This window comes from Aphis gossypii, chromosome X (assembly GCF_020184175.1).
Source record: "Aphis gossypii isolate Hap1 chromosome X, ASM2018417v2, whole genome shotgun sequence".
NCBI lineage: Eukaryota > Metazoa > Arthropoda > Insecta > Hemiptera > Aphididae > Aphis > Aphis gossypii.
In genome coordinates this window covers 22459748-22472808 of record NC_065533.1, presented here as the reverse complement: position 1 = coordinate 22472808, position 13061 = coordinate 22459748, and the positions used below count along the sequence as shown (strand labels likewise).

General features: G+C 25.9%; 1 protein-coding gene across 1 annotated transcript; it reads left to right on the top strand.

Annotated features, from left to right (window-relative positions):
• The first annotated feature begins 2149 nt into the window (after nt 1-2149).
• LOC126552939 (E3 ubiquitin-protein ligase Topors-like) lies at nt 2150-7393 on the top strand. The gene is made up of 8 exons (XM_050208135.1): nt 2150-2286; nt 3665-3904; nt 4385-4503; nt 4580-4767; nt 5712-5817; nt 6098-6428; nt 6505-6824; nt 6906-7393. The coding sequence occupies exons 2-8, from the start codon at nt 3686-3688 to the stop codon at nt 6973-6975; spliced, it is 1353 nt and encodes a 450-aa protein (XP_050064092.1). The 5' UTR covers nt 2150-2286; nt 3665-3685; the 3' UTR covers nt 6976-7393.
• Nucleotides 7394-13061: the final 5668 nt, after the last annotated feature.

The window sequence follows — 13061 nt, the reverse complement described above, 5'->3', positions numbered from 1 at the left end:
GCTGAAGAGTATAAAATAGGTCAAAAAATTATTTCTTCAAAGTAACTTATTTTAAAAAAGAGCATTAAAATGGGCTAATTTTAACAAATTTGATTGGACCTCAATATAGTATAGTGCATTTAAAAAATATGGTTATAAAAACAACAAAAGCTGCTGACTGTTATGTCTTAATTATTAGCAATGATGTTGTTAAAGTAATAAATATTGCACATTTATATACAATGTGTATTATCGGCAACAAATGTTCATCAAAAAAACCATATTATGAACAACCAATCAATTTAGAAATTTTTAATATAATATATGAAGTAGACAAATTATCAGAACATACTTATGTGAATTAATCATTTTGAAGAACTTCAAAAAAAAATTATGCTAGTAGATACATTGGACAAAAAAAATAGCTACCTATACCTATGTATTATACATACAAATCATTGTTTAAACATAACTTTAATAATAATTTATTATAATTCTTTTTCTTCTGTAGATCAAACAAACATGTGGTCAATTGTTTGTTTTATTGAAGAAAATACTGTTGTATGTGTCCCAAACTTTTGAATTTTTTGGCAGCAAGAATATTATCTATACTAAGTAAATAAAAAATTTATAATTTATATTATATTAATATAAAAAATTTTATTGTTTTATATTAAGTAATCTAACCAAAGCGTACAAAAAATTTAAAAAAGTTGAGGATACTTCTGAGATATCCACATTTGAAAATGACATTAGCGAAGAATATTCTAAATCGTCAAGATCTGTTAAAAATTATTCCAATTGTATAAATACTGTTCATAAAAAAAAAAAAAAAATGATGAAGGTAAATGTTAATAGAATTCCATCAGTTCTGAGTAGTCCGCCTAAACAGATTCCTAAAGCTACAGGTAATAAATAGTTCTGAGTAGGTATAAACACTTACTTTAATATAGATATTTCTAATAGTATTTTTTTTTATCATTTTTGAAGGTATTAATAACGAAAAAAATCTAAAAATTATGGTCAGGAACAAGTCACAAGTCACTAATGAACTTAACACAGCCAAAGGTAATATTAAATAACAGAAAAATGTGATAGAATTAATTTTAAATAATAAAATATAAGGTATAAGTTACTTATTTTTAAGACATTTTGAATGTTAGATAACGGTAGTGATGAAGAGTTTGTTGTAAATTCTGATGGAGATAACTCTGCTCCATTTAGTCAGCAATGCAATGGCTACAAGTATTCAGATTTAAAATCAAGTATTTACAAATTTGTTCAAACAATTACCTAATACATAATTAACACCTCATAGAATCATTTTCATTTGGCTCTGGGTCAAAAATATTTTGTAAATTCATTCATCATCAAGTAGATATAGGTACCTAATGATCATAGAATAAACTATTCTATTCTAGGTATAATCGACGGTATGAGTAATAAATAAAAATTTTATATAATTTTAATCAAATAAACGATAACGATAACGATACGATTACTTTCATTGACAGGAATCTCTGTAAATAATCGCAGTTTTTTATTCGGTATATATATTTTAATGTCGGTATTTATTTAAAATAATAATATTTATCCGGTATTATCACTATATAGATTAGAGTAGTTACGTCCAGACGCAAAACATGTGTTATATTCATCGAGATATATAAACTAATAAACTATATATATTGTTACTATACAGTCATAGTACTGTATGGTTTATGCATGTCGATGGTTAATATATTTATTACACTGACCATGGCTAAGTAAATTATTTAGCCATGATGTTATTAACGATATTTTGGCGATACCGTCGCCTGCACTGCCTCGCGCCGAGCGATAACAGTCCGGCCCAACCGCTTTTTTATCGTCATGTATATTATAATACGACTTACGGGCGGGGGAGGAGGGGGTGTTTCTGTTAGTCCGTGCGACACCGCGCGTCGCTCGTTCGCACGTGTCAGTGTGTTTACCTGACAGTCCGGACACTAGTTGATAGTGATTGTTTGTCGCCTCCGGGACGCGTGGTCCGGCGTACCGACTACCTGCGTGTAGTGTTAGACGCTCTTTGAGTTTTTTTCTTTTTTTTTTTTCTTTTTTACAGGCTAATGTAGTGCAGTCTGTGACATTTCTCATGCTTAATTGTTTGCGGTACATTCATCGCTCGTGGGCAGGTGAGGTTAGGTAGAATTCTAGAACGATTTACATTTGTCGTTTGAGACGGTGAGCAGTGGACTGGTGTGATCGCGTTTTACTTATTTTAGTCGAGATTCGCGACTCGAAACGAATCAAATCTTTTAGCCACAGGTAAATATGAATGATTTTGTTTTATTTTTTACTTTATGCCTATCGTTATGTTAAATCTTTCTATGATTTCAACTGTGGTCGCAGTGTTTGCCATATGATCTGCGTACCGAATGTATTTCGTGCACGCGCTTTTGGCAATTGTATTATATCTTAACGGGCCCGCAGTCACTTACGTTTTACAACTAAACACCACAATGGTTGCTTAGTGTTAATTGTTTATTTGGTATGTCTAAATATACGTTCCTTAGCAGATTTCAATAATGTAGAACAAACAAAAATACAATAGACACATTATTTATTTATCATTTACAGATTATATTTGTGAAATATTAACTACTTACCTAATTATATTATGGTGAGCAAAATCATATATTAGTTTAAGTATTACTATATCTTCCTGAAAATTCATAAGTTCTAGGTTACTTACTGGTTATTCTTACTATTCAATTCAGTATAATATGCTTACGGAATAAAGGGAGAAATCTGTTATATTTCAGATTAGTGTCTTATTACATAAATATAGGTATATAATATTGTCGTATACTCCGATTACTCGGACGTATACCAAAATAAAGTAAAACCAAAAATGATGTGAAATACTTTATTTAACGCGACGTCCAGTGGTAATCGAGTCGTACGATCACCACCAATGACCCCTTTTCTGCCTTAACCATATCTCTTATATACTAAATTTACAATTGAGTAATTATCGATTGTATTATACTAATTTACACCTTAACTTACGTAATTATTATTTTAACCTAATTAATAACTAATTTTATTTACATTTCTTACTACCTACTATGTTTTGATTACTATGCTAACTAAAATATAAAAGTTTAACAACACTATATTTCATAATTGTTATCTTAACCTATTTAAATTCTATTTTTTATTATTGCTTAATTATTAAAGTTCATTAAATCCTAATACAATAATATCATATTGAGTATTCAAAGGATTAGTATTTTGTATACTTTTGTATTTTAATTTATGCTGGCCTTGTTAATGTTTTTAATTGAAAATCAGGGCTAACTAATAATGTAAGGGGGATCTGGAAAATGTAGTTTACCTGGTCATGGTAAAGATAAGTACTTTCGAGTGTTTATAACTTAAGAAACTGTATTGTAATTAGTGTTATGATAGTCAGTTCAAATCCTGATAAAATTTATGTATAACGTAAAACTTCTAAGTTAGTTTTAACACATAAAATCTAAGTTTTGAGTGTCACAATAACTTCGATATACCAATCTGAATACTTTGCTAATGAAGTTAATGTAATATAAATAATTATTGTGTACTTAATATTAATTTTATTTACCTAATGTATCATTTAATACTGACTTATAAGACTTAACATTAATTTTTTTAATTTTAGAATTGAAATTTATGATTCAACATGCCATTCACCGGAGACTCTGAAGACTCTGATGTTGTGAAGTTGTCATCAGATGAAGAATCGATAACACCCCAGACAAATAGACTTCCTAATCCCAGAGACCGCTCTTCGTCACCAGTTACAAATTGTTCAATTTGTCTTGATGGTTTAACCAATAAATGTTATACAGATTCATGTTTGCATTTATTCTGCTTTGAATGTTTAAAACGATGGTCATTTGTAAGTTTAGTAAATCCTTAATAATGATTAATTTTTATCATAATATTATTGTCTTTAATATTTTAATTTTTTAAATAAATACTGACTATATTATACAGTTTAAGTTGGAAAAAATACTGTTTTTTGTATCAATTTAAAAATGAAAGTTAGTAAATTTTTTTGCTAGGAATTTTCCTTTAATTATTACTACAATCTATTTTAATAACATCAAATGTTTTATATGTAATTAAAAATAGTTTAAAAGGTTTAATAATTAAGTTTAAAAAATAAAAAGAATAAATTTAAATAAAACTTTAGAAAAAAATGTTTATTGCCTGAAGTCTTGATTAGATACAATCAAAAGAAATATATAGTTTTTTAGTTTATTTACTCAATACAGATAATGTGAAAATACTTTTTGATTAATTAGGAATTTAATTAAAAGTTTTATGCTCTATATCTTAATTACAATAGTCATAGTTTTATATATTTATGATTTAGTCCGAACCATCTTGTCCATTATGCAAGCAAAGATTCAACACAATTTTTCATTCATTTGATGACCAGGGTGACCATCAAATATATAATGTTCCTTCAAGATATCTCACAGAATTTATTTTGTAAGAAACACATAATTTTATAAATTTTACTTATTTTGTTTATTTTTATTTTTGTATTATAATGTTTGTTTTCTAGAACAAGAGCAAGAGATACACCGTCAGGGGCTGATATAGCATTGAATGTAACGATGGATCTTCTACGTATGCATGTGATAGTGATACGTGGGTCGTCGTATGACTCTACTTCATCTGGCTCAAATAATGGCAATGATCGATATAATGTGATTGGGAATTTTATACGTCAATTACCAACCCCACACATAAGTATGTAATATTTATTATAATTTTCTTGAGAGAACAGCACTCCCACTAGTGTCATCCTCATCTCACAAAGGTACAAAAGAGCATAATGTGAACATACGTTTACAATAATCCATTTTACTTCGTTATTTTTAAAATTAGAGTGAGTTAAGAGGATGTGTCAACGTAATATTTGTTTTCTCTCTCAGACCCATGGGCAACATAGATAAAACTTTCACCTAAAAATTTTTTTTCTGAGTAATCTTAGAGTAAAAACACCTATTAGAAAAACTATAGAAGATAATATTTTTGAAGTATGACATATCAGTATTATATTTTATTGTTATTTGATTTTGTATTTGACTTTCAAAATAAAATTAAAAAGTTTTGTAAATTTAAATGATGTTTAAATTGTTTTGAGACAATATTTAGAGAAATTGATATGTCATACCTTCAATAATATTATTCTCTATCATTTTTTTAATGGGTAATTTTACTTTAAGATAACTCAAAAATATAAAAAAAAAAAAATGATTCTTTGTAAATGCGTTTCATCTGTTGCGTATGAGTTAGCGAGAAAAAACAAACAGTGCGCCGACATCCTCTAAACCTATTATAAAATTTAAAAATGTAGTGTAACTTGAAGGGTTTTATAAATATTTTAATTTTGAAGCAAGTTTTATCATTTTAAAATGTACTATCAATTTACGGTTTTAAAAAGTTCATTATTTGCTTTGTAATTTAAGATATAAATAAAACCCTATTAGTATCCCTGAATAATAATCTTATCTTTAAATTTCTAAAGAAGTCAATTTATTCTAATTTTTTTAATTACAGACTAAAATGGATTATTGTGTATGTAAAATTAACCATGTTTTTACATTTGTAAGACTGAGACAACACACATGGGTTGCATCCTCTTAAAATTATAAATTTTATTTGTTTATACAATTCAACATTCTTTTTAGCGATAGGTCAAGTATTGAGAGTACAAGTGTATTCTGAAAATGCGTGGGCTCTACCATTACCTGATCCATTTGGCCATTTTAGAGAATGTGATGCAGCTTACTTTCGGTAAATCATATTATACTTAATTTTGTTTTTTTATTTAAAATTTTACTCTTAAATAATAAATAATCTTAAATATTATTTTTTCATATGCATACTTCAGATATTATTGGTAAAATATGCATCTAAAAAATAATTCACAAAGACTTGATTTGAGTTATTATAGTTGGGTCTTTTGGTGGAAGGTTTTTACCTCTGTCTGATTTTATAGTATTTTATTTTATTTTTTTTTTTTTTGCTTCACATTTTATAATTTATGTTTAACAAAAAAAATGTATTCTTTCAGAAATAATCCAGCTCAAGTCCATAGATTACAACCATTCATCGCTAGAGATCTTATCGCCATAAAGAAAGCTGCAATACTAGCCGGTGACCGCACAAATATATCTAGGATTGATGTTATTGCTGTGGCAAATATGATATTACAAACAGTAACATCCTTTAACATAAGAGAGGGGTTTATTGCTAACATCTTAATACCTCTTCTGCATGAGCGTACATATCATTTTTGTCATGAATTTTATAATTTTGCTAGTAGTCCATATGACATGGATGACTATGACCGCAATGTTCGATTTACTTTTGAATTGGAGACTGCACCTCCACTTAGAGAAAATGTAAAATAAATAAAATATTGAAAGTTAGGAGTTAAATAATAGTATTACTTTAAAATAAATGTATGTATATTTTTAGGCATCACCACCACCAGCAATTCCACTGGAAAGTCCTGTTATAATTGTATTGGATTCGGATGATGAAGAAAGTCAATTGCAAGAAGTTATCATAATTAGTGATGATTCTGATGATGATATGTTAATAAACTTAATGGATACTTCTAGTAGTGATTCCGATAATTCCGATTTTGAAATTCTATCCTTCCATCCTAGTGGATCACTGAATTCTGCTTTAGTAAACCAACCATCTACATCTACTGGAATTCGAGATTCATTAGATCAACCATCTACATCTACTGGAATTCGAGATCCATTAGATCAACCAAGCTATATGGTTAGGTAAGTAAATTATTGTGTTATATTATTTGTAATACTGTATATTTAAATATGTATGATTGTATTATTTTTACAAATGAATAGGCGCAATTTAAAGAGACGGAGACTTAATGAAAGGTTCGATGCAGATTCTTCATCATCTGATGAAGACTGAATTAATGCTACTCGAAGTTCTGAAACTGATCGTATGAAATCTTGAGATATTAATAACAATAATAAAAGATACCAAAAAAAAAAAAAAAAAATAGAAAATTAAATAATGATTCGAGGTCTGAATTCGCAGCATCAACAGAAATCATTCATCTTCGGTGATACAAATATAAGACCAAATAACAATTTTATTCATACTGATATTGTACTATAAACTAATATTCATTGTTTAAAAGGAAGAATTTTTGTAATTATCTGACCGTGGACCTTAAAAATATTAATACTATGAAGCTTTTTTATAGTCACCACAAAAATCAGTTACTAGTTTAATTAAATAAAGCTATAATACTAAAGAGTTATGAGCGAAAAGTAATAAATAAGTTATTATTTATATGTTATAAATAACTTAACTAAAATGTTATGTTTTACTATTTATTATAATTTAAAATGTATGTATTGTGTAATCACAATAGAAGTTTTAATTGTCAGTCTATGTAAACAATAATAGACAATTTTTGATTTTATTTAATTAAACAATTTGTGTGATTGACCCTTAAAAATAATACAAATGAATCATATTCTTATGATTAATATGTTATGTATAAAAATGATTTAATCATGATTTTTTTTTTAAATTATAAACCTATTTTATTTTTTTAAAAATGGCATTTTTATATTTATTAGATATTTAAATATGTTTTATTCTTAACTGTGTTTTTTACGCTGCAATAATAATAATAAAAAAAGTATGTAACGCTCTGCTGTACAGTAGGTATGAATCGCGGACGTTTCGTCCTCGGATGTTTTGTCCCCGGCAATTTTTAAGATAGGACTTTTTGTCCCGAAGAGTTATAAGCCATAGGACGCTTGGTTCCCGGCATACTTTGATAATCTAAATACATTAATTTTAAATGAACAGTTTGATGTTTAAATGACAATATTATAAAATTTCAAATACATACCTAATCAATATTCATGCAATATACCCAATAACAAATAGTCAACATTTAAATAAATCACAATTATATTAATTCGTATTAAATTTCTTAAAAATGAATAAATGTATAGGTCAACAGTTCAAAATAAAAATAAAGTTTAAAATATTTCAATCTAGAAACTAATCATTTGTAACAACCATTAAACCATGTTATAGAGTGTTTCTAATATTTCTATACATGTGCCATGTGGGGGTTTTTTTTTTAATTAGAAAAGTTCAAAAAAAAGTTTAAGTTATAACAGTGTCTATGTATTCTTATATTTTTTTTATCACTATAAGAATAACTAACTTATGAGGAACTTTTTATTAAATAAGTATTTTGACTCGACCAAAAAAATTTTATCAATATTTATATAAAAAAAAAAAAAACAAACGAAGATTTCAAATGCCTAATAATAACATTAATAAGCGAAATATTTTGAAAATTAAATCATGTAAAGGAAATGCCAATCTTAATAACTGGTGAAATTTTCAAGTATCTACGACTTATATTTTTTGAAATTTGAACAATAACAAATATTTAAAATCGTTTGAGGCTATTCGTGAAAATTTAAAATTCAAACGCATTTAAAATTTTTCCTATAATGATGCTTCGAGTATTTTCTATAGCTAGACGTATCAAATCCTATTTTTATTTTACTTAATTATATGCAGGTATCAGAATTTTTAACCATTGACTTTTTATACCTAGGACTTTTTAACTACCTACGGTCTTTTTTACTCGGACTTTTTGGTAGTATATCCATAATTAAACATAACACGAATTCATAAGTAAATTTAAAAGTATTACTTATCTTGTATTTTAGGATGGACAAAAAGCCATACTTTCTTAAATCGTGCTATAGAATATAGATTAAAGAAAAATACAGTAAAAACAGTAGCGGCGACAGGGAAGATAATATTAACAGAAATATAGTATGTACCTAGGTACTTGGATGTATTATTTATTGTGGATGCACTTTTTTCTGGTAGGAACTTAAGTATGCATACCTAAGAGTAATTTTTACCTGCTATATTCTATATCTCGTGTGAGAACTTACATTAGCTGGAAAAATAAAGGTGTTATATCTTATATCATTATATATTATATGTGACATAATGTGTACCAGGTGGCCCTTATTTTTGAACTCTCGAATTTTTGATTTCTCACCCCATCATTTTGTTCATTACTATAAAAAAAGTAGTTTTTGTTAAATTTGATCATGATTGTTCACCCCCTTTGCGTACCAAATGCATAATTATTATAATTTATAATAGATATTATAAAACTATTAAACCATAAAATATTATCTATGATTAATATTCAACAAATCATATCTTTAAAATACCTAAATATATAACATTAATTGGAATTCATTTTTTTCTTCTTTGTGTGTAACAAAATGGGTAATTTATGATAAAACTGAAAAAATATTTTTTATTTTTCAGCCAGTACATTTCTGCTAAAAGTTATTTTTAAACTTACTAAATAGTAAGTACACTTTTCTTATAACAGAAACTTAGTAATTGTAATATGTATGTCTGTATCGAAATATAAGTGTTTTTAATTTTTATTGTATAAAAATACGTCACGACAAGGCAATTATTTTTTTTATTACCTATTACATAATATTATTCTCGAATTGTTTATATTTAAATACCAGTTTTCATTTTATATTTCAATTAAATAGCCAGGTACCAGAATATATTATAAGGTTTCGGTTGTCAAAATGAAAATGTAATCAATATTGGTTTTTATTATAAATAACACGTGGTTTGAAAAAAAAATTACATTTAATAAATATGTAAGTAATAATAAATTAATGTATTTTTTTATTTAATTATAACAAAATTGTGTACTGTGTAAATATCACAGTTATTTCAATTGCTTAGCATAGGTTCTTATAATATTTCGTAACGTTCAGAAACTAAAAAGCAAATATTGAGTAAACCATTCTTATTATGACTATATAGTATATATACTACTAACCTCACTAGTCACCACACAGAAAAAATATTATGTGTTGACAGTTGTATTACTCCATTTTGCTACCAAAACATCTAATAAATAACATTAAATTATGAAATAATTATTTTTTATTGATATTTTAAGTTCACATTTAGACGAAATTATATATTATAAACTATTACTATAAACGCAACCTAAAAATTTTAATTAATTTGTTAAAAATAATAGATATTTTACTTACAAACAATATTTACCTCTTTTTATTAAACCTAACAATATGTTTTAGGTTTAAAACATGACTATAAGTTTTAGGTGAAATCAATCGTTTATAATATACAGTTATGACTTTTAAAGTAATTTTTCTCTTGAAACTATGATCACAAGGCACAAAGATAAAAAAATGAAATGTTAACTATGAAACTAAAGGTTATTGTTCGTTGTTGATTAATAGTTAAAATTGTAATAAAAAATGCGGGAAAGGATGTTGGTAGTTGGATATCTACTACAAGTAAGTTGTTGTAAAATAGTCATCTAAGATGACTCATCACTCGGTAAAATTGTTTACCTATCTACAATGTAAGTGTTTCAAATTTTATCCACCTCAAAAATTAATAGTTAAAAAAAATACAAAGATTAAAAATTAAAAAGATACAACACACATTTTTTGTTTTATTCAAAACCACATTTCAGGTTTTGAATCAATTAAATTTTATAGTACGATGTTAAATGAGATATAAATGTCATAAACTCATATAAATATTAAAATGAAAAATGGTAGGTAATTGTTTTTAATTACCTAGTATTATGAATGGTCAATAATATTAAAAACAAATTATGAATAGTTTTTGTAATTATATTAGGTACGGTTTCATAAAGGAATAATATAAATGAAAATCATTTAAATCATTATTGGTAAATTTCTAACTTCATTTAATGTGTTATCAAAAATTCAATTAAATTTTAAATGAACAAATGTATTTTTTATAAACTTTTAAAATCGTTTCTTTTCATACATTTTGATCGTTTCGATTGAAAAGGACATCGGTTACACCGATTTTAATGGTTTCAAAAAACGTAGTTGCTTTTTACGTCTGAGTGAATACAACTCAAACTTTATTATTACACTCTTGGAGTTTCTTAATATATATACTTATGTAAGTGTGACCTTAATACGAAGTGATAGCAGTCTGCCAGATTTTTGATAAATACAAATTTAAATACTTAATGCTCCATGAATACCTTCTCTATGTTATCATCACTTTACATTATTTATATTCCGATTGAAAATGTTCCTAATAAAATTGTATAAATCAATTTATCAAAATAAATTATTTTATTCCAAAAATCATACTTCGTTTCAGTTAGCAATAGGGTCAAAATAAAAATGTAACTAATCAGTATTGGTTTTTATTATAAATAACCCGTGGTGTGAAAAAAAAAAGTAACTAGTAGAATATGTACATGAAAACAATAATATTATATTTAAAACAAATGATATTTTATATCATTACGTATAACTCAATTGAGTGCAATTTACGTTTAAAATATCACATAACAAATTATAATATATAGGTATAATGAATTAAAAAAGTGAATAAGTTGTATTTTAGACGCAGTAAATTTTTATATTATCTTCAACTTTGTTACCATCTTACATAGATTTTTTCTTATGATTATGGTTTGCAGATATGACGTATAATTAGGTATAACTTAAACTTACCATAGTTTAATATTAAAAATATATACGATACATATGGTATAATAAATATAGTATAATATAATATTATAGTATGTTATGAGTCACCCGAAAACACGACAGAGCAAAATATATCATAATATAATTCATATTTCATACATACCACCTACATTATTTCCCGTAAGACCTAATATAGTATAATATAAATAATACATATTATGGATTGAGACACTTCGATAGTAGGTGCACAGCATTGCGATTTATATAAATATATATATAATATGTATAATATACGATTTAAATGTAAATATTTTCGTATACATCAATCATATATTATTTTAAACAAGTTGACCTTTTATGATCAATTTTTTACATTATTCTGTAAAAATGTCTGTATAAGAAAACATTAGTATAATATACAACCTTTTATCATAAAAATAAAATGAATGATTTTTATACGTATTTTTATAATATTAAAATTAAAAGTGTTTGGTGTTATATTTTTTAAAACTCTTTAGGTTTAACTTATAAGACAAGCATTGTGTTAACTATTTTTTTTTTTTTTATAATATATGACTTATTCTAAAGAAAATATTATTTAAATAAGATATGATTGTAAGTATACAATTTACATATATTATAAAATGTGGTTGGTTGGTACATAAGCACGATGGCTGTGACAATTTATTTATATATAGGCACTTGCTGCCACGTACCTACACGAAATAGATTCGGGTGGCTCATTAAAAATTTACAATAATCAATATTACATATATTTCATAATATGAAATTCATTCAAATAAATAAAAATATAAATAGCCAAAAAATTAATTTTAAGAGTTAAGTTAAGTGTTATTTTATGTAGAACTTAATAAAATCTGAAAATGAACTTAATTCAAAACATGCAACGTAATATTCACAATAAAGTAACTATTATTTTTCGATTAAAATGTTTATTTATATATATTTTTACTCTAAATCAATATATTTACCTGATATATCGTGCGTAAACGTAATTGAGTCACTGGGAATATCCCTCGTCAACCCTTATACTTTTTCGAAAAGCCTTGATCATTTGTATTTTTACATGAATTTAAATTAACCCGAAATAGGGGTAGCTTACGTACGTTTACATTCCTAATACTAAGTACAGTATATATGTGAGGTTAATTCTAGTTTTGGTAGAAACATTGAGTAAAGCAACCTGTCTACACGAGATCTCATTTCCTGAAAATATTCGACATGTGTATTTTAGTATTTAGTCATTGGGTTTTATTAGATTTCCTACTACGCAAAATGTTACACACAATTAGTTGTAGGTAGGTATATAATATTATCGTAAATTTAAACTAATGTTTTTGTTAAAAATAAAATTGTCAATTTTCATTAACATTGAAAAAACAGACAATCAGTCTCTTTGTTTTTAAAATAAAAACTAAAAATAGTAGA